This window comes from Plecotus auritus, assembly GCF_963455305.1.
Source record: "Plecotus auritus genome assembly, chromosome: 8".
Taxonomy (NCBI): Eukaryota; Metazoa; Chordata; class Mammalia; order Chiroptera; family Vespertilionidae; genus Plecotus; species Plecotus auritus.
In genome coordinates this window covers 130709515-130734050 of record NC_137782.1, presented here as the reverse complement: position 1 = coordinate 130734050, position 24536 = coordinate 130709515, and the positions used below count along the sequence as shown (strand labels likewise).

Genomic DNA, 24536 nt, shown 5'->3' with positions numbered 1-24536 from the left:
AGCAGCCTTTCCCAGCCCCAGCACTGCTCCTCCTGCAGTGACTGTGTCCCTGGCTATTTACCCCTCTCTCGGTCCTCTGGGCTGTGACCTACCCTGCAGAGCTGGCCTCAGAGGGTCCTTGTGTGTGGATTCCTGTCTTTGCCATGAAGTGTGACGTGTCCTCACGGAAGAGCCGTCAACATCTGATCTTCTTCTAAGATCGGAGCTCGGGAGTCCCTCTCCCCACCAGTTTCTTTCTGCCTCTCTCCCTCCTTACCTGCTGAGTGACAGCTCTTCCCACCAGCCTCTTTCCGCCTCTCTCCCTCCTTATCTGCTGAGTGACAGCTCTTCCTCACTGGGGTGACAGCCCCCCATCTCTCTCATTTCCCCAGTCCATCAGCTCCCCCTTGCCAACTCTCCCCTCTCCCCATGATCCTAATTCTCACTACATGCTTACTAACCCCTGGGTCTCCCTCATACCTCCTGTCCCCCATTGTCCCTACCACACACTGTCTGCTCCGTGGTCAGTTTTGGTGGCAGAAGTCACCCGGAGGTGCTGGTTGCCATGGTTGCTGCCACCGGTGCAGTTTATTCCTTATCTCATTCCCCATAGTGGCTGTTTCTAAACTTGTCTCTCTCCTGAGCTCTGCCCTCAGCTCCCTTGGAGAGTCAGAGCCCCACAGTGTGAGAGCGGCACAGTGTGAGAGCCCCACAGTGTGAGAGGCCTGGCTGCTGACCCTCCCTCCGCTCCCACTCCCATCCATCTTCCCTCGTCTCCATCTTCACTGTCCCCTGTCATTCCCTGCTCTCCCTCCTGCTTGGCCCTGTGCCGTGTCCTCTGCCACCTGGTCCCACCTTCTCGTCCTGGTCTCTTTTCTTGTTATTGTCTCCACTGCCCAGAGGAGGAAGCGAGCCCCAGGTTAGGAACTGGCCTGGGGTCCATGCCGGTGAGCGGCCAGTGCGACTTGCCTCTCTTCAGAATGCGCCCTTTCGGCGGTGTTGGTTGAGGAAGGGAAAATGCCGTTGAGTCAGGAATCACATTTGGTTTGCTTTGTAGCTGGAGAGAAAGGACCCCTCGGAAGACAAGGAGGACATCGAAGGCAACCTTCTCAGGCCGACTGGCGTGGCCCTCCGAGGGGCGCACTTCTGCCTGAAGATCTTCAGGGCTGAGGACTTACCGCAGAGTGAGTGTGGGTCTTCCCTGGGACTGAAGGCCTGGGCCGCATGGGGACCCTGCTGGGCCGCATCAGCTCCCTGGAGGGAATGGATGGAGGGGCTGCCCCTCTGCTCTTGCCCTGCCTCCCGTTGGCCTGGTGTGCTCACTCACAGAATCTGCTAGAACAGTGCCCAGCCCTCTGCGCTGTCCTCTGGGGAAGCCTCAACCCCTCTCTAGGTTTCCCGAGGGTGTTTATTGTTCTTAACAGAAAAGCAATCATCTATACTAATAGGAGAGGAATATGCAAATTGTCCATGATGCCATCACAGTAACGGTAACGACCGAACAGCAGGCTGCATGGGATGACAAGGCCGGCAGGGGGGTTAGTGAGGAAATGACCAAACGACTGAACAGCAGGCTGCATGGGACGATCAGGTTGTCAGGGGGGTTAGTGAGGGACGACCAAATGACTGAACAGCAGGCTGCATGGGGCGACCAGGCTGGCAGGGGGACAAGTTGGGGGTGACCAGGCTGGCAGGGGGGGCAGTTGGGGGCAATCAGGCAGGCAGACAGGTGAGCAGTTAGGAGCCAGCAGTCCTGGATTGTGAGAGGGATGTCCCGGATTGGAGAGTGTGCAGGCTGGGCTGAGAGGACTTCCCACCCCCCGTGCATGAATTTCGTGCACTGGGCCTCTAGTAATGAATAAAAAGAAATAGAAATGCTGATGGAGTCACAGAGATGCAAGACATCTTGAGATGAACAGCTGCCCTGGGCTCCATTTCCGCATCCCCTCAGCCTGGTCTGGTTGATTAGCCTCTGTGGACCCATTTTCTTGGTTCTCACCAGGGAGTCAGCACCATCGGACTCTCTGTTCTGTGCTCAGGGCTGGATCTCATTGATTTTTTTTCTTCTTTGAGGAAGCCCAGCCTGCAAGTTGGCAGACCCTGGACTGGGGAGGCAGACACTGACATGTTGGGAGAGCTCAGTGTCTCCGCGGATGAAGGATGAGCACCCAGTTTGCTCCTGACTGTCCTGGTTTAGCCCTGAAAGTCCCAGGTCCCGGGAAATCACTCAGTCTCCGGCACTGGAGCAGTGGGTCACCTTATGTGGCCATGTAATCGTCCTCGCAGGAAGGCCAGGGTGGCCACTGCCTGGTTTCTCACTGTGGCTAGCCCTGTATTGGCCCCATCCCGTGTGCTCAGTAAATGCTGGGGGAATTACAGCAGGTCCTCGAACGTCATTTTGTTCAACACCTTTTGTTATTATGCTGATGTGATGCCATACGAACTTAACTCTTGTTTATATCAATTAGTTTATGGTAAAATTGGTTTCATTATATATTGTTCACTTAAAGGCACAGACCTATTGATGACCTTAAGTGAGGATGTACTGTATGTATATTGAATATTCTAGAACTGTGGGTGCTAGGGTCACCGGGGAGCTTTAACGTAGGGATGCCTGGGCCATACCTTTGGTGGTTCAGATTGACTTGGTTTGGGGTAGGGTGCAAACATTGGTAGTCTTTTTTTTTTTAAATTAATTTCTTTAACATTGGTAGTCTTTATTTTCCTATTTATTTATTTATTTATTTATTTTTGTTAGTTCTCACCTGAGGATATTTTTCCATTGATTTTAGAGAGAGTGGAAGGAAGGCAAGGGGAGGGATGGAGGGAGGGAGAGAGAAAGAGAAACATGAATATGAGAGACACACATTGATTGGTTGCCTCCCACATGTGCCCCGGGGGTGGGGGATTAAATCTGCACCTGGCTACCTGCCCTTGGCCAGGAATTTAACCTGTGACAACTTTGGGGTGCCGGGGTGATGCTCTAACCACTGTTCACCGGCCAGGGCTCCTGAAGTGGTTCAACTGTTCTGTGGGCTGTGGGCCGCTGCTTTGAGTGTTCATTGGTGGCATAAGCCAGTTGTGGCTCATAAGTCAGTGAGAACCTTTGCTACTTGGGTCTCTGTTTACAAGTTTTGCATAAAGCTAATTGAGGGTTTCTGCTTTGACTGATGACAGCAATAAATGAAATGGGTTCCTTCTGTACAGGTTTATTTGAACCAAAATCATGGAGAAAGTCTTTAAATATGTAATGAGTATTAAATGGTCGTTAAAATATATGCTTAGCCCTGCCTGATGTGCTAAGTGGTTAGAGCATCAGCCCGCAAACCGAAGGGTCTTGGATTTGTTTCTGGTCAAGGGCACGTACATGGGTTGTAGGTTCCCCGCCCTGGTTGTGGGAGTGTGGGTAGCTCTCTCACATTGATGTGTCTCTTTCTCCTCCCCCCTCCCTTCCACTGCCCTAAAATCAATGGAAAAATACATCCTCCAGGGAGGATTAACAACAATAACAAAAAATATGTGCTTAAAAACATTCTGCACTTACTGATTAAACTATGCAGAGTGAAGCTGGTGAGATTCCAAAGGGGGTTGGGAAAATGGAAATGTTTGCTTTGCTGAAGGTGAAGGTGCTCTATGTTTAATTCTCTGCAATGTTTAAATATAAATAAAACAAAATGGGTGGGTATCCTATCTAATAAAAGAGTAATATGCAAATTAAGCACCACTCCACTACACCCACAAGCCACGCCCACCAGCCAATCAGGAGCAAGTATGTAAATTAACCCAACCAAGATGGCTGTGGCCACGGAGCAAGCAGGAGGCTTGAGTTGCCCCCAGCAATGGAGGAACCCAAGCTTTCCGCACACCCTGGCCAGCCCAGGCCTCCACTCAAGGCTACAAAGTTTCAATTATAGAAGATAAATCCCAACAAAAATGGCGGTAGCCATGGAGCTGGAGAGAGCAGGAGGCTTGAGTTGCCCCCAGTGATGGAGGAAGCCAAGCTTTCCGCAGCCCTGGCCTGCCTTGGCCTCCACTCAAGACTACAGAGTTTCAATTATAGAAGATAAATAAATCCCAACAAAAATGGCTGTGGCCACGGAGCAAGCAGGAGGCTTGGCTCCACTCAAGGCTACAAAGTTTCAATTATAGAAGATAAATAAATCCCAGATACCAGGGCCTCCGCTTGGGTTGCTGGGGGGCATGGCCAGCCTGCAAACCTCCACAGGCCCCTTGCCCAGACCGCCCCACACCCCACGCCCCAAGGGAACCCCCACCCTGATCCCGGACACCCTTTAGGGCAAACCAGCTGGCCCCCACCCTTGCACCAGGCTTCTATCCTATCTAATAAAAGAGTAATATGCAAATTGACCATCACTCCAACACACAAGATGGCTGCCCCATGTGGTCAAAGATGGCTGCCCCCATGTGGACACAAGATGGCTGCCAAAGATGGCCAGCAGGAGAGGGCAGTTGGGAGGGACCAGGCCTGCAAGGGAGGGCAGTTGTGGGCAATCAGGCCAGCAGGGGAGGGCAGTTAGGGGTGACCAGGCCGGCAGAGGAGGGAAATTGGAGGCGACCAGGCTTGCAGGGAAGGGCAGTTGGGAGGGACCCAGGCCTGCAGGGGAGAGCAGTTAGGGGTGAGCAGGCCTGCAGGTGAGGGCAGTTAGGGGCAAACAGGCTGGCAGGGGAACAGTTAGGCATCAATCAGGCTGGCAGGGGAGTGGTTAGGGGGTGATCAGGCTGGCAGGCAGAAGCGGTTAGGGGCAATCAGGAAGGCAGGCAGGCGAACAGTTAGGAGCCAGCAGTCCTGGATTGTGAGAGGGATGTCCGACTGCCTGTTTAGGCCCGATCCTACCAGGATTGGGCCTAAACGGGCAGTTGGACATCCCTTGAGGGGTCCCAGATTGGAGAGGGTGCAGGCTGGGCTGTGGGACACCTCCCCTCCCCCTGTGCATGAATTTTGTGCACCAGGCCTCTAATATAGAATATAAATATTTGTTAATTGTTATCTGTTGTAGTCGTGTAGACATTAGCAAGACTATGATCTTTAACTGTCAATCTCCTTTCTCATTAATATACATTATAGATTACATATCCATATGCTTACATTCACAAATACACATCTCTCTCTCTCTACATACATATGCAAACATGGCTAATTTAGTAAAAATATTGATTTGGAGCAATATAGATTAAAAATTCATAAAAACCCCAGAATTGACTTGTTGGTTAACCTTAGGTAAATCACTGAGCTAATGGATGTAAAGAGAAATGTCAAACAGATGCCAATAATGAGATATTATAACAACTTCCAGTCCTTTTCCGGAAGTTTACTGCCTTCACTGATGTAGATTTCTAACCCATCAATTGGTGGACCTGTTCTGAAAGATGCTGAGGGGTGGGGTGATGGTGTTAGTGAACAAGCTGTGGGGGGGCTAGGTGAGGAAGTATTTTGGGGCATCCTCCCTCCTGGGCGCCCTCACTCCTGGAGACCCTGGGCTTAGCGGGAGCCTCAGCATCTCTGTCTTTGCCAAGAGCACCTGGAGACTGGCAGGCCGAAGGTCGGGGTTTTGGAGGCAGGGCAGCAGGTGGGCAGTGAGTGACCAGCGTGTCCTTCTCTCTAGTGGACGATGCCGTGATGGACAACGTGAAGCAGCTCTTTGGCTTTGACAGCAACAAGAAGAACTTGGTGGATCCCTTCATGGAGGTCAGCTTCGCAGGGAAAATGGTAAGGAGCAAAGAAGCGCGAGGATGCTCAGGGAGGGCAGAGCATGGGACAGAGTGAGGTGCAGACGTGCTGCCCTTGGCCACGCCCAACGGAGGCTCGTGCGCACAGGTGAGGCTGATCGTGGGACTCGAGGGGCGACACTCGCGTAGGCCTAGCTCTCTGGGCAGCAGCGCACACATGTGGATGGGTGCGCTTGGGTCTCTGAGATTGACGCATGTTTGTGGATGGACACGGAGCAGACAGATGGATAGTGGGTGCATACGAGACTATTTGGAGAGAAATGAAGCAATTGCATAAAAACTAGATGTGAAGGCGTAAAGATAGGGAAACTAAAAAATATGTAATAAAGACATAATGATTATTTTTAAAAATGTGTGGTGGGAGTTGGGCAGAGAAAGGCCACTTTGGAGGGGCCCTTGGATCACTCTGACGTTCCTCTCTTTTTTGCCTCTCTTCCTTGCAGCCCACCTTCCTGCCCAGAGGCAGGGTTGTTGCTCTAGTCCCTGTTGATTTCTGCTCCATCCCACCTCACATAGGATGGAGTCCCCCAGCATTTGCCCAGCCTACAGGCTCTCCTTGGCCATGCCCAGCCTTTAGATGTCCCTTCTCCACAGGTGGACTCCCACAGCTCTGTTTAACTCTGACCCTCCCTTCAACCCCAGGCCTCCAGGGCTCTTTCTGCACATTTCTATCTACTGCCTCTTGGGCCCTTTCAAAGAGTCATCATCTGCCTCATCCTGCCCACTTTTGGGAGCCTCCATCCTCACCAGGTACCGCCATTGAAGGCAGAAAACGTGGGCCTGCGTCAGTTCTTCCCCCTTTTAGACCCTTGCTACACCAAATATGCCTCCCCTGGCCCTGACTTCAAACATGTCTGGAGGCCCATCCCTTCTCTCTGCCCCACAGCTCATGTTCAGCTTCTCCCCAAAGAAAGTTACCAGAATAGTTACTCTAAAACATAGCCCTGTGTGTACAGTGAAGTTGAAAATCCATAACCTGGCTGACCAGGTCCTGCCCAGTCAAACTTTCTTCATCTCCTTGGTCAATATTAGCCCGCACAGTCTTTGTGGGAGTGTCCCTATTGGGCTGGCTCAGCGCTGCAGCCCGGCTGGGAGCACTGGGTGGGGTGGGCCCTTGTGTGGATATTATTAACTTAAAAATAAAAAGGGCCTTTCAAAGTGAGAGGCAAACAGACGTTTATTTGAGATCACTAAGAATAACTGGGAAGCTCCGGTTTAGGCGGGAGCCCAAATGATGTTCTGATCAGGAGACAAAGGGATGCGGGGCGTTTATGAGAAAAGCAAGGGGAGGATTACATCAATAGAAGGGAGGCGTTTCTGTTGGTGCAGATGGCATAGCATAGGATGCAGACTCCAAGCAGTGCTTTCCATGTGCAGTTCAGCAGTTATCAGTCCAGTAGTCATAACAGCTGCTTTCTTGTTATGTTTGTGAACAGTGTGTTGGGGCACAAGGTTGCTTAGGCCCAGCCAAAGTTTGGTTTGCCACGTTTTCAGATTCCAAGGTTGGAGCTATTGTAAGCCATGAAGGCTGTTGGCATGGTGGCTCTGGCTCCAGAGCCGTGTGTCCTCTCTCATCTGCCCAGTCTCTCATTTCCCTACGGGGTCACACCTCTCACCTTTGCCCATGCCTGTGCACCCCGGTGCCCTTCCTGACTCGCCCGCAAAAGGTGTTGCACCTTTCAATGTCCAGCTTCCAAAACCCCCATACGTCTGATGGACTAGTTCAGGCCCCAAGGCGCCGTATGCATCCTGTTCCTGTATCTGTTAGCATCTGTTTCTCTGACTTGTGGGGAAACAAGAGCCCACTTTCATTTACTCCATAAGCTCAGAGCAGACACTGTGGCGGAAAGGCCTGGGAAGGTGGAAAAATGACGTATCAGGTGGGAGGGGACTCTGCCCCTGCTTGGTTCTCGGGCCGCCCTGCGGAGGAGCCGCTAAGCTTTGTGCCAACTTTAGGGAGTTCGCAGGGTGGGGTCAGTATCTTCCCAGGTCCTGCCAACCTTTCAGAGTTCTACCAGGGCTGGGCAGGTTGAGGTGGGTGACCTGGGTGTTAATAGGAAATTGGAACAGGGCAGAGGAGAGGGCTGAGTGAGCAAGGTGGATGGCGGGCGGGGCTCTGCAGCTGGCTCCCCGTTTGCTCCAGAGGCAACCAGGCATTTAGGACAATTGGAGAAAGTTTAAACATTAATAATAAACACTAAAAGGCAAGGGTGGTGATGGAGGTGGTGTGGGTTCCCATTCACAGTACTTTACAATTTTCCTTTCCTGTCATTTCTTCTTAGATTCATTCACAGGGTCTGCATGTCCATCCCACCACCAAAGGGACCCCTGAGGTCCGGGGATGGAGCCTGGGGTGGGGTGGGGCTCATTGCTGAGGTCCAGGTGTGATTTCAGACCTGGGAAAGGCCCTGCATATGCATATTTCCTTCACCATCTAACTGATGTTCAGACTACCTGCTTTTGTTATTGATGTACATGTTTATCAAAGAATTTTGAAAAATACAGAAAAAAGTAAATAAAATTACCCATAGGGCACTATGCAAAGTTCATGTTCAGTGGATATATTTCTAGTTTTTCTTTCTCTTTAATGTTTTAAAATCTTAAGAAAAGTTGGAAAAAATGTTTTAGTGAACATTTGCCCACTGACATGGGCTCCACTTAGATTAAACAATTGTTAACATTTTGTGCCATTTACTTTCTCTCTAAAGAGATACTCACCCCCCACCCCAACGCTGCAATGAACAGAGGGGTGCATATATTCTTTTGAATCAGTGTTTCAGGTTCCTTCAGATAAATTCCCAGAAGTGGAATCGCTGGGTCATAGGGCAGTTCCATTTTTAATTTTTTGAGGTAATTCCATACTGCTTTTCACAGTGGCTGCACCGATCTGCGTTCCCAAATCCATCTAATTTTTAGTGTGTCACTTAATGCCACCATTTCCTTGTTGATTTTCTGTCTGGAAGATCTATCCATTGATGTCAATGGGGTGTTAAAATCCCCTACTATGACTGTGTTACTGCCACACATCTAGGAAATTAATAATTATTTTTTAATATTCTTAGATACCAGTATATATAAAAATTTTCTCTGATTAACCCCCAAATGGAATTCGTGCTTTGCATTTGGTGGTTATACCTCTTTAGTCTCTCCTATAAGCATCTTTCACACCTCCCCACCCAGTGACATTGAAATTTTGAAGAGTCCAGGCCATTTGTTATGTTCTGGATTTATCTCATTGTTTCCTTTTGGTGTTGTTTGACTTATTCCCTTGGCCCGTGTGTTTCCTGTAAACTGGAAGTTAGGTCTGGAGATTAGATTCAGATGAAATATTTGGCAGGAACGTGTCATAGGGGATGTTCGATACATCAGATTGCATCACACCAGGAATCAATAATGCCAGCTTGTCCCAAGGTCGGTGATGATTGTTTGATTACTTAGTTACGGTGGTGTTTCCAGATCTCTCCCTAGCCAAAGCACACGTTCCTCTTAGTTTGCAGGTAATCTATGGGTGATATCTTGGCGCTGTGTGGATATCCTGTTTTCCTGCAACCTCTGACCTCTTTGCCTGAACATGTTCTTGGGATTGCAAATGGCAGATTTCCATAATTCTATGTGTTCATTATTGTGGGGATGTAGGAACCATTCTGAAGTTGGCCATTGGGACCCCCTTCCAGCTGGCTCCTCCACCTCTAGTCTAACACAGGGTCCCAATGCAAATGTACGTGGGAGAGGTAACTCAGACTGTAAACTCGTTCACAGTCAGGGGTAAATGCTCACTGCGGATCCTTACCCAAGTGCAGTTTGGGTTTGGCTTGGGGTCAGGTTCTGATGCCCTCTTCCGGCCTTCAGGGGCACTGGGGCAAGAAGGCAGGAAGGAAGCAGGAAGGCTTGCTGGACAGTCTTGCAGGATATTTCATGTAAGGACTGGGACCAATTTTTCCAATTAGATGGATCGAAAAGTCCCGAGATGGTTTTATTCCACATTCCCAGGGATGGTAGGATGCTCTGATGATGGTTACAGCCAAGACCAACTTGTCTTTGGCTCCTGGCTGCTCCTGGGTCCCGGTCAGTACCTTTATCTCCCTAGGTCTCTCCTTGGCTGGCCCTGGGCTCTTTTTCTAGGCAGGTGCAAATGTCTGAGGGTGGTGTTGGAGGTAGGGGACCTGATATAGGTCAAGTCGATTGGTGGCTGGGCTGGTGTGAGAAGCTGCACCCTCCACTTTCCCTCTACAAGGAAGGGGCTTATCATGGAGGAGCCAGTTGAGACCTTCCCTCTTTTTTTTTTTTTAAATAAGGTTTATTTTTTAACTTCACTTGTCCTAGATTATGGACAATAAATGACATTAATTAAATTTCTACAATTAATCTTTAAATAACTTTAACATAAACTTTATCAGGGAGGCAAAAACAAGTTATTTACTTCAGTTTATGAGGCCAAATAGACTTTCAATTACAGTTATTAAGATGTTTGAAGAAAATCTCTCTATTTCCTTCCAAAATAATTTTCAGGCTACAGAGGGCTTCATTTAAAAATCTTTGTCTTTACACCAAGCAATCTGCAGCGCTGCTGCTTGAGACCTTCCCTCCTGAAAGCTTTAGCCTGGGAGCCCCCAGGCCTCTGTGCTCCTCTCTCCCCACAGTCACCTCGTCGTGGCCTCCCCCACACTCCCTGCTCCCTTCACTGCCTGTCTCATTCTGCCTGTCTCTCTCTCTCAGTCAGCTTGTGTGTCATTTTTTCTCATTAATTACAGCCTAATCTGAGCAGACCTGGGGTTTTGTCCTCTCTGTGTACCCACCCACCTCAGCCGGGTACTCTTTGCATTTCCTCTTATAGACACTTGATGGCACTATTATCTAAGATGTGAAACTTACCTGATTTGGCTGAGCTACTAGGGGAGTATGAGAGGGATAGAGATAGAGAGAGATAGAGAGAGAGATAGAGATAGAGATAGAGATAGAGAGAGAGAGAGAGATAGAGAGATGGAGATAGAGATAGAGAGAGAGATAGAGATAGAGAGATAGAGATAGAGATAGAGATAGAGATAGAGAGATAGAGATAGAGATAGAGAGATAGAGAGATAGAGATAGAGATAGAGAGAGATAGAGATAGAGATGAGAGATAGAGATAGAGAGATAGAGATAGAGATAGAGATAGAGATAGAGAGAGATAGAGATAGAGAGATGGAGATAGAGAGAGAGAGATAGAGATAGAGATAGAGAGAGAGATAGAGATAGAGAGATAGAGATAGAGATAGAGAGATAGAGATAGAGAGAGATAGAGATAGAGATAGAGATAGAGAGATAGAGAGATAGAGAGAGAGATAGAGAGAGATAGAGATAGAGATGAGAGATAGAGATAGAGATAGAGAGATAGAGATAGAGATAGAGAGAGAGATAGAGATGGAGAGATAGAGAGAGAGATGTATATGTGTGTAGATACTTGGAGGGCAGAGCAGGAAACTTTAAAACAACCTTTTTTTTCTAAATGCAAGAATAAAACCTAATAAAACCTATTAATCGTAAAAAAAAAAAGTGAAAATAATCAGAGAAACCCAAGGAAAAGAAACAAAAGAATAACTGTATTTCTGTACCCCACGGTACCCTGGAGACAACTACTGTTAACATTTGTGCCATGTTTTCCTCTCTGCAGTTCTCACTCCTCCTGTTGGCGTCACCCCACTTCATCCCCAGAAAAAAATTAGATCCAGTTACAGTTGATTTTCATTATTTGCAGATTCTGTATTTGCAAGTTTGCCTTCTTGCTAAAATGTATTTGTAACTGCAAAGCCAGTACTCACGGCGATTTCGAGACCATTTGCGCATGGGTGCCGGGTGGTGACGAATTGGGGCTGGCTAGCTTGCACGTTGCCAGCCGAGTTGGAACAATGCGACGCTCTGCCTTCCTGTTTCAGCTCTCAGCCTGTAAAGAAGTGTCCCTTTCTCGGTCTACTTGGTGTGACGTTTTTCGCATTTTATTGGCGATTTCACTGTTTAAAACAGTCCCAGGCTTGTGCTAAATTGCTTTCGTGTTCCTAAGTGCAGGAAGGCTGTGACATGCCTTATGGAGAAAAATCTATGTTAGAAATGCTTCATTCCAACATGAGGGATTGTGCTGTTGACCATGAATTCAACGTTAAGGAATCAACAAGATTTATTAAATAAGGTGTCTTTAAACAGAAACACACGGAACACAAAGTTATATATTGATTAGTTGACAAAAACATTGTGACAGAAGCTGGCAGGAGCCTAACCCCGAATTTCTCCTGGAGCAATGGGTCAGCACTTGCTAATTCTGTGTTCTTGGTGAACTAAAGAACGTGTAACTACCACCCATAGTGAGAACCAACTGTACCCTGCAGTCTGGTACACTGCTTTTCTAATCTCCCATTTTCTTAGGTTACTAAATAGCCTTTGAAAACAATTTCTTAGTGACTGCATACTGTTTCATTAAATGAATGTAACATAATATTAACCTACTAGAGGCCCAGTGCACGAAATTCGTGCACGGGGGTGTGTGTCCCTCAGCCCAGCCTGCACCCTCTCCAATCTGGGACCCCTCGAGGGATGTCCGACTGCCCGTTTAGGCCCGATCCTGGATTGGGCCTAAACGGGCAGTCGGACATTCCTCTCACAATCCAGGACTGCTGGCTCCCAACTGCTCACCTGCCTGTCTTTCTGATTGCCCCTAACGGTTTCTGCCTGCCAGCCTGATCACCCCCTAACCACTCCCCTGCCAGCCTGATTGATGCTAACTGCTCCCCTGCCAGCCTGATTGCCCCTAACTGCCCTCCCCTGCCAGCCGGGTCACCCCTAACTGCCCTCCCCTGAAGGCCTGGTTCCCCCCAACTGCTCTCCCCTGCAGGCCTGGATCCCCCCTAACTGCCCTTCCCTGCAGGCCTGGTCACCCTTAACTGCTCTCCCCTGCAGGCCTGGTCCCCCCCCCCCCCAACTGCTCTCCCCTGCAGGCCTGGGTTCCCTCCAACTGCCCTTCCCTGCAGGCCCGGTCACCCCCAACTTCTCTCCTCTGCCAGCCTGGTCACCCCTAACTGCCCTCCCCTGCAGGCCTGGGTCCCCCCCAACTGCCCTCCCCTGCAGGCCTGGGTCCCCCCAACTGCCCTCCCCTGCAGGCCTGGTTCCCCCCATCTGCCCTCCCCTGCTGGCCATCTTGTGGCAGCCATCTTGTGTGTTGGAGTGATGGTCAATTTGCATATTACTCTTTTATTAGATAGGATTTTTGGATAATTTTTGTTGCTGTAATTTTCCTTTTTTATGAACAATGCTGTGATAAATCAGTGTACTGGAATCTTCATCCACACTCTGATTGCTTTTCCATAGGGAAGTTTCTAGACCCGGGTCAGAAGGCATGCTTATTTTTAAGTATTTGATAAAGGTGGCCAAGTAGCCCCCCAGAACGTTTGTACTAACTATACTCCATCATCCAGTAAAAGAGTTTTTTGTTGTTTTTTTTTAAAGGCTTAGAGGAGCGAAGGAGGAGGAAAAGCTTGGTGCTGCCTTGGCTGAGTGTGTGGGGAGTGGAAAGGGTGCAGGAAGGATGTTGGGGACTTTAGGACCAGAGGCAGTGCTGGCCTGGGTGTGGCCGTGGGACCAGCTGTTATCCCATTGGCGGCCAGGGCAGCCAAGTGGAAGTGCTTCCCTCGATGTGGTGGAGGTCTGTCACTTCCTGCATTGCTCCTGGGAGTGTAGGGACAAACCTGGGCCTTCTTGCTCCAGGGAGCTGTGAGGCACCATGCTGGCAGTGTTTCTCAGCTGTGTCTGGTTAGACTCTAACAGTTAGAGAGTCCTTTCTTTTCCTTTTAAAATTTTGTTCATCTAATTTTTGAATTAGGTAGTACATTTATTACATCTATCTATCTATCTATCTATCTATCTATCTATCTATCTATCTATCCATCCATCCATCCATCCTATCTATTTACCTATCCTCTCTCTCTCTCTCTCTCTCTCTCTCTCTCTCTCTCTCTCTCTCTCTCTCTCTCTCATCTGTCTCTACCATCCATCATGAGAGCTCTCCTTCTCGCTCGGTCCTCACCCGACAGTCCGGCATTTCTTCCCTCCCTTGCAGGTGAAAGCACTGCAGTTAGCTTCCTCCCATCATCCTGGCTTTGTTCTGCAAATGCAAGCACATCTGACCATAAATACTTAGCTTTTACCCCTTTTATTCAAACGTTTGCACATTATACTGTCCTGCCCCTTGCTTTTTAATCCCCCCCAGTTTTATTGAGATATAACCACAGAACTGTATAAATTTGAGGCATACAGCATAATGACGTGATTTACATTGTGAAATGATGATCATAAGTTTAGTTGACATCCATCATCTCATATAGAGACCTGCTAAAGAAAACAATGCTTTTTTCCTTGGGATGAGAATCCTTATGATCTACTCACCTAACAGCTTTCAAATGTCCCATTCAGCAGTGTTAACTATTACATGTGGGGATGTCGCATGTGATGCTCTGTGTTACATGTGACATCCCCAGTATTTAGCTTTTCAACTAATAGGATAACTTGGAGGTTGTTTGGTAACACAGAGCAGCCCTCATTCCTTTAGCGCGGCACGGTACTCCATCGTGGGATGGGCCATCATTTACTCAGCTGGACCTTTAACATGCGTTATTTCACATGCTCGCCAGTAGAAGCCACATGGCTGTAAATAACCTCATACGGATGCCATTCTGCACATGTGCGGCTGTTTCTCTAGGACCGTGGTTGGCAAACTGCGGCTCGCGAGCCACATGCGGCTCTTTGGCCCCTTGAGTGTGGCTCTTCCACAAAATACCACGGCCTGGGCCAGTCTATTTTGAAGAAGTGGCGTTAGAAGAAGTTTAAGTTTAAAAAATTTGGCTCTCAAAAGAAATTTCAATCGTTGTACTGTTGATATTTGGCTCTGTTGACTAATGAGTTTGCCGACCACTGCTCTAGGATAAATGTCTAGCAGTAGAACGGGTAGGTCGAAGGGTGTTTGCATTTGTGATTTTTTTTTTTAATATATTTTATTGATTTTTTTACAAAGAGGAAGAGAGAGGGAGAGAGAGTTAGAAACATCGATGAGAAAGAAACATCGATCGGCTGCCTCCTGCACGCCCCCTACTGGGGATGTGCCCGCAACCAAGGTACATGCCCTTGACGGGAATCGAACCTGGGACCTTTCAGTCCGCATGCCGACGCTCTATCCACTGAGCCAAACCAGCTAGGGCTGCATTTGTGATTTTGATGGTAGCCAATTGCCCTCTGTAGGGGTCGAGCTTCCCTCAAAGCCCTGCCAATAAAAGACTGCCAGGCTTTAGAGATTTTTACAAAACAAATCCGATGGATGAGAAATGGTATTTCATTACTTTTATTTGTGCGTCTTGCATTACAAGGGAGGTTGAGCATTTTTTGTGTGCTTTACAACCCTGTGCGAACCCATTCCTGAGAACTGTGTCCCATGCTGCCTATTGTTTTGCCAGATGGTAGGGCTCTCTTCTTTCCTTTTGATCACAAAGGGCCATATCCTGGTGCCCATCCCTGCCCAGCCTCAGCCTGGGCTCTTCTCACTGGGAGGTGAGGAGGGTGGGGACAGGGGCTGGCACTGGGTGGACCAAGGACAGAGGTAGTCTTGGTTGCACCATCGTCGCATGAAGGGACCGAAACCCCGGATCTAGGTCAGCTAAATGCGATAATGCATGTAAAATGCTCACGCACTGCAGGGCCCATGGTAAATGCTCTGAAAAAGCATTTTACTATGAACATGCAAACTATTACTGTTAGAACATGCAAACCTACCAGGATCTATAGCTCTGAAATCAAGCCTTGACCTGTCGTCCCCATGTGGACACAGGATGCCCTGAGCTGGCTGAGGGGCCTGGTGCTGCCTCAGGGAACCCAAGGGCAGAGCAGAGCAGAGCAGAGCACTGGAGCTAATGCTTGGATCTGATTTCCACTCCACTAGGTTTCTTGTTTGTGGAAAGCCAGGTCTTAAGAGCGGGGCTTAATCTGAGGCAGACTGTGGCTTATGGGGTGTGTATATTCACTTAATTTTCTTCTCACTCTCAGATGCTGGCGCGTGGCCCTGGCCTGGCCCTTCAACTCTCTTATCCCCTTCTCCTCCCCCCAACTCTAAACTCCTAGGGCTCACAGTCTTCCAAAGGGGCAGGTGATGGGCCCTTGGGAAAGCCAGGCTGGTCTCAGGGGCCCCACATTCAGGGTTATGACCATAATGGGAGGTAGGAGAGGGGGAATTCCAGCCAGAAATACGAACTGAGAGTGAAGGTTGTGGCATTCAGGCAATCTATTCCCCAGACCTGGGTTTGACCTACCATGGAGCTTTGTCTCTGCAAAGATTCCCTGTGTCTGAGCCTACTACACAGGGCCTTCTGCCCAGTATGACAGAGAACGGCTGCTGGCTGGGCTGGTGCTCCCCAAGGGAGTCCAGAGTCCCCTTGGAGCTCCATCCACCTCTGTGTCTTCCAGCTCTGCAGCAAAATCCTGGAGAAGACGGCCAACCCTCAGTGGAACCAGAGCATCACGGTGCCTGCCATGGTGAGCCACGGCCCTCGTGGGCCCACCCGGAGGCCCCAGGCTCCTGGCCTCCCCAGCATCCCACCCACGTCCCAGACTCCTGGTTCTTCAAAAGGACTCCACACCAACATGTATCTCTTCTCTCTGTAGTTTCCCTCCATGTGTGAGAAAATGAGGATTCGTATCATGGACTGGTGAGTTCTGTGCCGCAGTCCTTAGAAGGAGCTGTCCTCAGAGTGGCTGTCCTCAGGGGTCACTGGGTCCTTCAGTTCAATCTGCATGCAGTGGGATGTGTGTTTTGGGTGACTCAGTCTCCTCTGGGGGAAGCAGAGGAGGAGAGGGTGTGGGCCGTTCTTGGGAAGCTTACTCGTAGCCCTGCTCAGAGGCAGATAGGAGGGCAGCCAGGTAGGACTGAGAGGACTCTAGGAGCCTAAGATCCCTGAGGTCAGGAGGGGACAGGAAGACTTCCTGGAGGAGGTGGGGTTTTGATGAGGGCATTTCAGTAAAGAGGGGATCATAAGCAAAGGCAAGGAGGCTAAAACAGCTGAGCTTCTGGGGGGATAGGCTGCGATGCCCCCTGGGCAGGTAGACTGGGGTGGGCGGGCCCCATGCTGAGAAGTGGCAGGGTTGTCCAAGCAGGGGGTGCCTCGGGGGGCCTGCAACAGTTGAGGGCAGTAGCCACACGGGCATGTTGGAAAAGGAATAGCATCTACCACTTGTTGAGCACCTACTATGTGCCAGGCTGTGCCCAGCAAACACTTTACATGCACAATCTCACCTGACCTTCAGCTTGACTCCCTTTTTTGTGTGTTAATCCTCAACCGAGGGTATTTTTCCCAGTTTTAGAGAGAGTGGAAGGGATGGGGAAGGACAAAGAGAGAAACATCAATGTGAGAGAGACACATGTGCCCTGACCAGGGCCAGGGATTGGGCCTGCAACTGGGGTACTGCCATGGCCCAGAATGGAACCTGGGACCCTTCAATCCATGGACTGATGCTCTATCCACTGAGCCGAACCAGCTAGGGCTTGACACCTTCTTTACAGGTGAGGAGGAAGGTTTGCAGAGATTGAGTAATCTGCTTTAGGTGACAGCTGGGAGCAGCTGAGGCCAGGCTGCTCCCAAAGCCACACTTAACCAGGGGCCGTGCTGCCTCCTGCCATGAGGAGGGGGTCTCTCCCACACCCGAGGGCCCTTAGGGGTCCATACCCTGATCTCCAGGACCTTCCACACACCAGCCTTTCCAAACAGAAAGAGTTGTCCTTTCTCTGCCCCCAAAAGCCTTGGCTGTGCGGTTCCCAGTGTGTTGTCCTTTGGTCTCAGGCCCAGGGCACCCCCAGCAGGAGGATAATGAGAGACTGGGGAAAACCCCCAGGCCACAGAGCCATTACCATGCGTGCCAGTTCCCCAGGCCCAAAGCAAACAGCTTGTGAGAATTAGAGGAGAGGAAGGGAGCAGCCAGGAGGGCGGGGAGGGAGAGGCCTCTGGGGCCCTGACCGCCGGTATGTTCCGTGGGGAAGCGGTTTGGGGGGAGACATGCTTTATGTCCACAGATGATCTCTTCATCTTAGCTCGCAGTGCGTGTGCGCATGTGTGTGTGTTGTGTTGCCTGGGGCGATGGGCTGTGCACGGCTGTGCACGTGAATGCATGTGCCTGTGTGTGTGGATGCATGTGTGTGTGGCTGTCCATGGGACGGTGGTCCCGTGTGCGTGGGGACAGGCCTTGCCTGAGTCCCTGTGAGCTGTGTCGAAGGCATCGGCATACTGTACAATCCAAACACATTACGGAATCTGGTGGTTGCGTCCCTGGTTTGGGTTGGAGTGGCATTTTTATTGTGAGTCTATTTTCAGACTTGCTGTATTTTCCAAAAGCAACCCCAAGCCCCAAAACCCAACTTCTGGCCAGAAAGCATTCTGCTGCTGTAAGTTCCTATCCAGAGCAGTGCTTTCTTCCCAGAAAATGCAGATCAACTTGTGTTCCTACCTGAGTCCTGGAAATATGATCTAGTCCATGTGGCCTTTTCTCTGTAACTTAAATTTCCATTCAATTCTTTAAGAATTTCTTTATAAAACCCCCCAAATTACCCCGCCCCTGTCCCCTTAAAAACAAAACTTCTCTTCCCATTCGCTTTTCCTCCTCAGCAGGTTCAGGTAAGACCACAGGTTCCCCTCCAAGTGCTGGGCTGGTTGTGGAGGCAGTTTAAAAGCGCCCCCGACTGTCAGTGATCTGGTGTCAATAACCCCATTGTAAAAAGGGAATTTTAACTTTCCAGGTTATGTCAGCATTGTTCACCGGGAGAAGTGATAGAGATTAGTGCTGACAATCCACTCTTCCTAGTGTAGCTGCCGCCCTGGTGGAAAAAGTTAAAACCAAGCTTGATCACCTCCCTGGAAACATGAAGAGGAAGGAAGGGAGCAGCCCAGATGGGGTTTAGATTTAAAAGAGGAAAAAGTCACCAGGCCCAGGTGCCTGTCACGTGGGACTGTGTATCATCGCCTGAAGCGCCCAGGGCCAAAGGATGGGAAGCAGGGAGAGAGGGCCTCAGGCTACAAAAATTGAAAAAACAAACCAAACCCAGGGAAATGCACCCTGGAAACTTCCAGAAGGAGATAACTCTTGCTCATCCCAGCGTTTCTCAGCCTCAGCATGATGATATTTGGGCCAGAAAACTCTTTTATGTGGGAGACTGTATCATGCATTGTGGGATGTTTAGCAGCAACCGGGGCCTCTCTCTACAGCCTTCCCCCCGATACCAAAAATGCCTCAGACATTGCCAAGTGTCCCCTGGGGGTCCAAATCACTGGATTGAGAGACCCTGGTGTAGCCTGACGGGGAAGCAGCAGGTTGCTATAATCAAATGTCGGGCATAGCCCGCTCAAATACCAGCTTTGCCATCTTGACAAATTACTTAATCTTCTAAACCTCAGCTTTCTCATCTGAGGTTGGAGCTGATTGTAGTTCCTACCTTATAGGGCTGCTGTGCGGACCTGAGCTGGGTCCCGTGATGGCTTTAGCAAGTGCTTGGCTTTCAGTAGGTGCTCAGTAAATGCCAGCTTTTACTCTATGTTCTCACCAAAGGGGGCAGGTGTGGGTCTGCACAGGACATGGTTGGCTAATGGGTTCACCCATCAGTACGTCTCCTTGAACTCGTACCACAGTCCCCTATGCTGGTTGGGAGGAGAGAAGCCTCCCTCCTGGGAAGCAGGACAGGCCCCCATGGCATACTGAGCAGGAGACAGGACGTCAGGGCTGGGTTCCGGCTCTGCCCTTCCTCACAGGCTGACCTTGGACAAGGACCTTCCTGGTTCTAAGTCTCAGTTTTAAGGCCGTTGTGAGGATCCTGAGGGATAAAGGAGGTCAAAAGTGTGTTGTCACATAGAAAGTCAGGTACAAAAAGGAATAGTGGCCCAGCCGGCGTGGCTCCGTGGTTGAGCATCGACATAGGAACTAGGGCAGTGGTCGGCAAACTCATTAGTCAACAGAGCCAAATATCAACAGTACAACGATTGAAATTTCTTTTGAGAGCCAAATTTTTTAAACTTAAACTTCTTCTAACGCCACTTCTTCAAAATAGACTCGCCCAGGCCGTGGTATTTTGTGGAAGAGCCACACTCAAGGGGCCAAAGAGCCGCATGTGGCTCGCGAGCCGCGGTTTGCCGACCACTGAACTAGGAGGTTACAGTTTGATTCCCAGTCAGGACACATGCCCGGGCTGTGGGCTCGATCCCCAGTGTAGAGTGTGCAGGAGGCAGCTGATCAATGATTCTCTCTCATCATTGATGTTTCTTTCTCTCTCTCTCCCTCTCTTTTCCTCTCTGAAATCAATAAAAATATATTCAAATCTCCCCTCTCCCCAGGCACCAAAAGGAATAGTGCATTTGCGTTGGCTAATTTAGGACCGTGGTCTTGGAGGTAGTGTCTTCCTGGTTACTTGGTTTTCTCCTGGGTCTGCATATTTCTTGAGCTCCTGGCGCCTGGCTCTCCCAGGGTCTGGGGCCTGGCTCCTGAGCAGCCTCCTGCCTCCTGCCTCCTCCCTGTCACCTGAGGTGTCCCCACGGACATCCAGGCTGGCAGCCCAGTGTTGGCTTGATAATGGTGCTGATGGTTGTGAAACGGACTAGTTTCCACCTGAGGAGGCTTGAGCAACACTTTATTCCCAGTTTCTTCTTCCCTGGTATTACCAGCCTTCAGTGAAATATCCAGTGTGAAGACTGGGACCCTTAATGTGGACAACCAAAGCCATTTCCTGCTGGGTGGGCTGTGTCTTCAATCTCCCCCCGTTCAGGCCCCCTCTGTCCCCTGTTCTAGGGACCGCCTTACCCACAATGACATCGTGGCCACCACCTACCTGAGTATGTCGAAGATCTCTGCCCCTGGAGGAGAAATAGAAGGTAAGCCCCCGCTCTGTTCTGCCCTCTAGTACCCAGTGCTCTCCCTCGTTCCACCCCTGCCCATCTTACACCTCTAGTTTTGAGAGTTTGCAGAAAAGGGAAGATGATAAGTCTTTGCTGCCCATTTCCCAAGCTCTGACCAACGAGAGATGGGCTTATGGACACTTAGGATTCTCCACCCGCAGAGGGTGGGATGCACCTCCGATGGGATAGAGAGGACAGTTCACTCCTGCAGATAACATGGGGGCGGCACCACACCACCCAGGGGTTCGGTATTGGCCGACTGTGCTCTCGCAGCGTCTCTTTTGAAATAAGTTTCATTGGTCTGTTAAAAAGTAGTCCATGGTCATTTTGTAAAATGTTAAAGAAACGATCTGAAAGAAGATTAAAACATTTAGCCATGAAATTACCCATAAGCCTACCTTGTATCCAGCTTACCCTCTATCCAGACAGGAACTAACTTCGTTTTCTGGGACATTTCTATATGTATGTATTTACACCTACATGCATGTACATGTATATATATATACGTACATGCATGTGTATGTACCTATATACATGAAAAACATTGTTTTGAAAAAATTTTCAATTGCTTCGAACATTGCTTTCTATCACTTGGCAATACAGCATAGATGTTTATTCTTGTTATTAAATATGCTTCTACAATATAATTCTAAATGGATACACATGTTCCACATATGAATGTACCAAAATCCATGTTAACTAGCTAATGTTGAATTGTTTAGTTATTTTCTAATTTTTCCACATATAAACAACTGACTTTATATTGAATATTTTTGTAGCTGACTCTTTATTCAATTCACAATTTTCCTTTTGGAGGAATGCCTAGCAGTGGAATTGCTGTGTCAAAGGATTTGAACATTCTAAAGCTTTTGGTATATATCAAAATTGCCTTTCAAAAAGATTGGACTGATTTACATTCTAATCACTTGCAGAAGTTTTATTTATTTATTTATTTATTTATTTATTTTATTTTTTTGCTGCACCTTCATCAACACAGAGCAAAATAATGAAATTAAAACAGAACTTTGTTAATTTGATGGGTGAATTTCATTGTTGCCTTGGTTTTCATTTCATTGAAAACTGATAAAGTTGACCAATGCAAATTTAAAAATATTTTATTTATATTTTATATTTATATTTTTATTGATTTCAGAGAGGAAGGGAGAGGGAGAGAGAGATAGAAACATCAATGATGACAGAGAATCATTGCTTGGCTGCCTCCTGCATGCCCCACACTGGAGCTTGAGCCTGCAACCAGGAGAATTGAACCATGACCTCCTGGTTCATAGGTCGACACTCAACCACTGAGCCATACCGGTCGGGGCAAATTTAAAAATATTTTAATAATTAAATATATTTATATGCTTTATTCTATTACATTCTGTTATAAATTGTATGTTCATGTTCTTGTCCAAATTTCTGGTGGTATGTTTGTCTTTTTCTCATTGTTTTATAAGAGTTCTGTATGTGTATGGATGTTAACTTTCTCCCATCATTTATGCGGATTAATTTTTGTCAGCTTTATTTTACCATTTAATAGTTTTTGATGAACAGAAATTTAAAAATTTTATGTACCAAATCTGTTATATTTTTCCTTAGTGTATAAGGCAAGGAGCTAACGTTATTTTTTCCAAAATCATCCTTTGGTGATACTAACACTATACTGTATATTGAATAGTCTTTTCCCTACATTTGGAAATACCACCGGTATCCCTTACTAAATTACTAGATGTGTTCTTGGGCTTGTTTTCTTTTAAGACATATTGTTGAAAGTATTACATATATCCCCCTTTTCCCTCATTGACCACTTCGAGCCTGCCCCTGCCCCCTGCTACCACCCTGTTGTCCGTGTCCATGGGTTATGCATATGTGCATACAAGTTTTTGGTTGATCTCTTTCCACCCACCCACCCACCCACCCACCCACCCACCTACCTCCGCCTTCCCTCTGAGATTCTGCAGTCTGTTCCATGCTTCTATGATCTATTTTGTCTCTAGACCTATTTTGTTCAACAGTTTATTTTGTTCATTAGACTTCACATGTGAGTGAGATCGTGTGACACTTGTCTTTCTCTGACTGGCTTACTTTGCTTAGCATAATACTCTCCAGGTCCCTCCATGCTGTCTCAAAGGATAAGAGATCCTTCTTTGTTACTGCTGCATAGTATTCCATGGTGTATGTAGATGTACCATAGCTTTTTTATCCACTCATCTACTGATGGACTGTTTCTAGATCTTAGCTATTGTAAATTGTACTGCTATGAACATAGGGGTTCATACATTCTTTCTGATTGGTGTTTCCGGTTTCTTAGGATATCTTCCTAGAAGTAGGACCACTGGATCAAATGGCAGTTCCATGTTTAATTTTTTGAGAAAACTCCATACTGTTTTCCATGATAGCTGTACTAATCCTCGGGCTTGTTTCTTGATTTTCTATTATCTTTAATGGGTACATGTGCTTATTATTTCTTAGGTTTTGGTTTCTATTTTAGCTCTGCAAAATTAATGGGACAAATTTAAGTCTTTTCTAACATCTGGAACAGTTTATATAACATGAGAATATAGTCTTTTGAGGGCTTGAAATAATTCACCCATAAAACCATATGGGCTGGGTGCCCTTTTTGAGTGAGTATAACATTAGCTCTTTAAAAACTTTTCCGTTTCTCTTGTGATCATTGTTATTTTCAGTTTGTTACTTTTACTATAGTCAGTTTTGATGACTTATATTTTCCTAGAAAAGCATTATTACATTGAGGTCTTCTAATTTATTTACACAGTGTTGTACAGATCAATAATTTAAACAATTCTCTATCTGTGGTGTTTCCTGCTTTTGTATTTCTAATGATATGTGTTTGAGTTTTCTTTCTTTTTTTTTCATGATTAGCCTTATTAGAAAATTCTTACCCCCTACTTTACTGGACATTTCAAAAATCAGTTTTTTTGAATTATTTATCAATTCTGATAATTTTTTTTCTAGTTTTTAATTCTCTATCTTCTTACTCTTTTCTTTAGCTCTATACGTATTTTGTTGTTTCTTATTTCAGCTTTCTAGTTAACTTCTTGAGTTTATTTTCAGTATTTCTAACTTAAATAATGTAAATACGGTTTCTGATCCCATATGTCATGCTTTTGGCCTTCAGCAAACCGCAAAGTTATACTTAACTCTATTTTTTATATCTAAATATTTAATTTATTTTGGGGTGTTTTCAGAGAGCAGTCTGATTTGATTCCTTTGTAGGTAGTCTGTTTTCTCTAACTAGATGCTGCTTGTAGGCATGTATCGTTTTTATTGCAGTTTAAAACATCACTTTCATCTGTCTAGATGCAGCACTCCTTTTATTGAACTTTGCCTGGACATGGTGAATTCTTAAATCTGAGTTGAGCAATAATTTCTTTTATTCTACCATTACAGCCTGGATGGCTGAAGGCAGGGTGGGCGGGGACAGAGCTGGGGTTCTGGAGCCAGCAGCTTAGGTTCAGCTCTGCTTTTTGTAGCTGCGTGAGCTGCTCCAGTCTCCTCTTACCAACCTCAGGCGCAGGAGGTCGTTGTAAGGATCCAGTGAGACTTTAAATGTAAAGTTCTTAGAGTGTCTGGTACACAAGAAACCCTAAAGTAAGGTTTAGTATCATCAGCATTGGCTTTCTACATCACTGATTTCCTCCCTGTATTAATTCTGCTTTGTACTGTACTAGTATCTCATTTGGTTTAAAATTGGCAATTACATTTTTGTTTCTTGTCATACCTTCTTTTCTTGTCATTCCTTTTAATATTTTTTCCTTTCCCTCTTTGTCTGCTCTGTCCCAGAAGTTTTGCTTTGTTCTATGAAAGCTCTGTCTTCTTGCACTCGACTGAGGGTTCAAAATTATTTCCTGA

The 24536-nt window shown here is 47.5% G+C and overlaps 1 protein-coding gene across 7 annotated transcripts in view; it reads left to right on the top strand.

Moving 5' to 3' along the window:
* DYSF (dysferlin) overlaps positions 1-24536 on the top strand; it is a 208304-nt gene that overhangs the window by 66844 nt on the left and 116924 nt on the right. For all 7 annotated transcript variants that reach the window (XR_013961376.1, XM_080683296.1, XM_080683294.1 and 4 more), the window contains exons 12-16: positions 1037-1163; positions 5604-5707; positions 16201-16269; positions 16399-16442; positions 20557-20639. Coding sequence is in view for 6 of the 7 variants with exons in the window: in XM_080683296.1 (XP_080539422.1) it covers positions 1037-1163; positions 5604-5707; positions 16201-16269; positions 16399-16442; positions 20557-20639 (427 nt within the window). In the remaining variant the exon portion in view is untranslated. The remainder of the gene's footprint in view (positions 1-1036; positions 1164-5603; positions 5708-16200; positions 16270-16398; positions 16443-20556; positions 20640-24536) is intronic.